At 38.7% G+C, this 4,107-nt stretch overlaps 1 protein-coding gene across 1 annotated transcript; it reads left to right on the top strand.

Annotated features, from left to right (window-relative positions):
• Positions 1–1,005: 1,005 nt before the first annotated feature.
• LOC143610028 (uncharacterized) lies at positions 1,006–1,626 on the top strand. Its single transcript, XM_077084622.1, has one exon. The coding sequence runs from the start codon at positions 1,006–1,008 to the stop codon at positions 1,624–1,626; it is 621 nt and encodes a 206-aa protein (XP_076940737.1).
• The last annotated feature ends 2,481 nt before the right edge of the window (positions 1,627–4,107 follow it).

Here is a 4,107-nt window from a genome sequence, read left to right on the forward strand (position 1 = left end):
ATGGAAATCTTTTGAGTAAATCTTGTTTGTGTTGATTACCTTTGAATACTGTTTAAGCAACCATATGTTTGTTATTGATTCCGCCTTTAACAAACGGTGAACTTTCTAAATATAGCAACCCATCATTAACTCCCTTGTCAACACATCTATTTGTGTGAGTTATGACATGATTCGAGTAAGATCCAGCTGAAATCGGGAACCCGTGATCCTTCCCATGGTCTTGTTTGGGTAAAACTTGGCCCGGAAAGACATAAAGTTTGGGTATTTAGGCTCAAAACGTTCAATATTGGTTCTAAGGTTTATCTTAAATGAGCCGTTTATGTTTACGGTTTCATTAGGTTCGTTTTAACATCAAGTTTATAACTTTACGTTTTGTATAAACCCGATCTACACTCGTTTTAAGTTTCAAGGCTAACCGATCCTAAAAACATAAGCTTTAAAGGGTCAAGAACATACCTTTAGTGTTCGTTTGGATCTCGTTAATCTTGTTTATGCACTCTAGATCTTGTATATAGCTCGTGTAATAAAGATCTAATACCTACTAACGTTCGTTTGGCCTCAAGTCCCTCTCGTCTCTCTCGGCCGTGTATAGGGTGGTGTGTGGTGTGTGTGTTTTGAGTGTGTAGAGAATAAGATGGAAAGTGTGAGGATTTAGGATGGTTTAGGGGATATTTATATCCCTTAAAGCCCATGGACCTAAGGCCCATTCCCCTTAATCCATCTTAAGTCCATGATCTTTTCCTTATTAGATGCTAGTTAACCTTATTTAACACACGCCAATTTAACGCAACTTTCTTTATTTAGAATTATAATATTTAGGATGTTACACTTCACATACGCGATACGCCTAGAATTCAAAAGTACGAACAATGAGGCAGAGTATGAAGCGTTGTTAGCGGGGTTAAGAATCTCCATGAAACTGGGAGCCCGACACTTGGAAGCACACATTGATTCATTGCTAGTGCAAACCAAATTGAAGGCTCATATGACGCAAAGGACGATAAAATGACGTCCTACTTAGCGCATGCTAAGGCGTTAATGTCAGCCTTCACCACATGCAAAGTAAAGCACATCAAGCGTAGTGAAAACAAACAAGCAGATGCCCTGATCAAATTAGCATTGGCTGGCTTCGAACATCTTGCGAAAGATGTCCGCATCGAAGTACTAGCAACACCTTCAACAATGAACAGGGAAGTTTACGTGTGTGCAGTGCCAGAAACAAATTGGATGACAAAAATTGCCACTTACCTCTCAAAAGGTATTTTTCATGACAAGAAAGCTGAAGCCAGAAAGATTCGCCACAAAGCGCTGAATTATACAATTCAGGATGGCATCTTGTATAGGCAATCAGATTTAGGGCCACTTCTCAGGTGTGTGGATCCACAAGACGCAAATTACCTGCTGAGAGAAATTCACGAAGGGATATGTTGCGTGCATGCGGGCCCAAGAATGGTGGTCGCTAAAATCATGATCACCGGGTACTATTGGTTGGGTATGCACGTGGACGCGGAAACAAGAGTTAAGACGGTGCAGCGCATGTCAGCGCCATGCTCCAAACACCCTGCGCCCAAAAAATGCGATGATCCCGGTGACAGCCTCTTGGCCATTCCAAAAATCGGCAATTAATATAACAGGATCGTTCCCCAAAGCACCAGGGCGAGTGAAGTTCCTAATTGTTGCAATCGATTACTTCACAAAGTGGGTAGAAGCGAAGCCAGTGGCAACGATAAATGCGTCTAGCGTTAAAAAATTCAGATGGGAATTTATCATATGCCACTTCGGACTACCATGAATCTGGTTAGCGACAACGGTACACAATTTGTGTATCAACATGTCCAAAGATGACTGAAGGAGTTGAATATTAGCCAAACATTCACTTTCGTAGCCCATCCACAAGGGAATGGAGAAGTGGAACGCGCCAATCGAAATATTGTTGGCGGTATCAAGAAAAGGTTGGCAAATTACAAGTCGGGATTGGTTGATCAATTGACCCATGTTCTTTGGGCTATACGAACCCAAAAAAGTACAAGTAACAGAGAAACACCGTTCAGCCTAACTTACGATACTGAGGCAATGATCCCCGCCGAAGTCGGCGTGCCATCACCAAGAATTACACTGCCAAAGGATCACGAGGCAGAAAGGTGTTTAGACTTAATGATCCTTGAAGAACGTAGGGAGTTGGCCGCAATGCGAGAACAAAATTACAAGCGCCAACTACAAAAGTACTATAACGCAAGGGTAAAAGTATGTGAGTTCAATGCTGGAGATTACGTCCTTCGCAACAACGAGGCATCAAGAGTGCAAGCGTAAGGAAAGCTAGCGCCATCTTGGGAAGGCCCTTATCAAGTCAAAGAAGTATTTGGAAAAGGCGACTATTCACTGATGTAACTCTATGGCTCACCGATTCCAAGAACTTGGAACGCGGCACAACTGCGAATGTGTTACATGTAAATCGATTCCAAAATTGTAAAAAAGGCCAAGGGTCAACAAATTTGAATGGAAACGATACTCCGTATTTCAAAAGAGAAAAAGTTCATTTCATATATTTAAACAAAATTACAAACGGGTACCAACACCCGCAAAAGAAGTTACAATCCTAAAACTATATAGACCAAGGGAATTGATGTGTGCTGCGCGTGCGATTAAATAAGAAAGGATGAAATGATTTGCTTTTGCACAAGATCTTGTTTTAAATTTATAAAAGTGATTTCTACAAAGACTAAAAACACACAAAATAGGCAAGTGTACCTATCGTATATGTAGAATAGTATTGGTAAGAACCAAGTATCGATCCGTGGACACAGATGTTTCTAATAATGAATCGTTGGTTTACTTTAATCGGAGGTTTTAATCATTTTGGGGTTAATTTTCTTCAAACTTCTTATAAAATATAAATACTTATATATATAATATATAGGTGACCAAGAAACGAGATTCTAAACGAGTTGGTCAATTATACGAAGGTTACCATCTAAGATCAAGAATCCACTTCATTTTAGCATTGATAAATAATATTTGAACATGTGGTAAACTTGCCATAATAATATATGATAGATAGCTCCTTAAACCTTAAGTGAGCATCTTTGGCACTAAGGAGATAGCATGCGCATTTTAAAGTACACCCTTTCCTAATGTCATGCCATCTCAATGATGTCAATTTAAGTTGGCAAGTAGTTTCGTAAAGTAGAAAGATTAGGATTGACTTCAATTTCTCAAATACCAATTCTAACAACTTCGGGTGGTTGTAGTTTAGTCACACAACCTCCCCTTGGTTGATTTATGTAGGTTATAATTAAAAATTCCATTAACATATGATTTCTTTAACTAGCATGATATCCTAAGCAAAGCCATTTTCTGATTACCAAGACTTAGAGAAATACATCATAACTTATATATCATCATTTCTAAATACAATATAAGGATCCGTGTTTCGATAAAGTATCAAAGTATTTCTATCTTTCAAGAACATGAATCGATCATGAACGATTTCCAATAGAATTGACAACCACCAACTTTGAATTAGTGATTTAAGATGGTGAAACATTTCTCATCAAAAGATAATTGTAATATAACCATGTACTTTACTAGACTACACCACATATTTTATATAATTATCAAGTAAAACAAAGCTTCTTCATAGATTTTAGATGGTAAAAGGAGTTTAGCTCATAATGAGCATGATGATAAACATTAAGATGAATGATAATAACAAATACATGATTAAACTTGGAACAATCTAACCAAATGTAGATGAATCTTCCTTCTTAATGATGATGATGATGATGATGATGGATGATGATGATGGTTGATGGTGATGACCTCCAAGCCTTCAAACTCTTCACTAAATCTTCTATGTGAGTGTTAGTGTGTGTTTTTATAAGTGAAAACCGGATAGAACTCTTTTCAAGGCACACCAAATGAGTGCAACATGAGCCACTATTTATAGGCAATCTGGATAATGAGGCACGTCCCCGTGCTTGATGAGCACGCCCCCGTGCATTTTTAAGACATGTGCCAGATTTGTTTTGTCTTTTCTGTGACGTGGCCACGGCCCCGTGGCTGAGAGGCACGACCCCGTGTTTTTTAGTGACATGTGCTAATTATTTT

The sequence above is a fragment of the Bidens hawaiensis genome, unplaced genomic scaffold, assembly GCF_021521415.1.
Source record: "Bidens hawaiensis isolate Kalapana, Puna unplaced genomic scaffold, B.hawaiensis_p1.1 tig00023627_1, whole genome shotgun sequence".
Lineage (NCBI taxonomy): Eukaryota > Viridiplantae > Streptophyta > Magnoliopsida > Asterales > Asteraceae > Bidens > Bidens hawaiensis.

Bases quoted from the DNA above. Each gene is read 5' to 3' on its own strand.
- LOC143610028 (XM_077084622.1), top strand. From the start codon at position 1,006: ATGACGTCCTACTTAGCGCATGCTAAGGCGTTAATGTCAGCCTTCACC.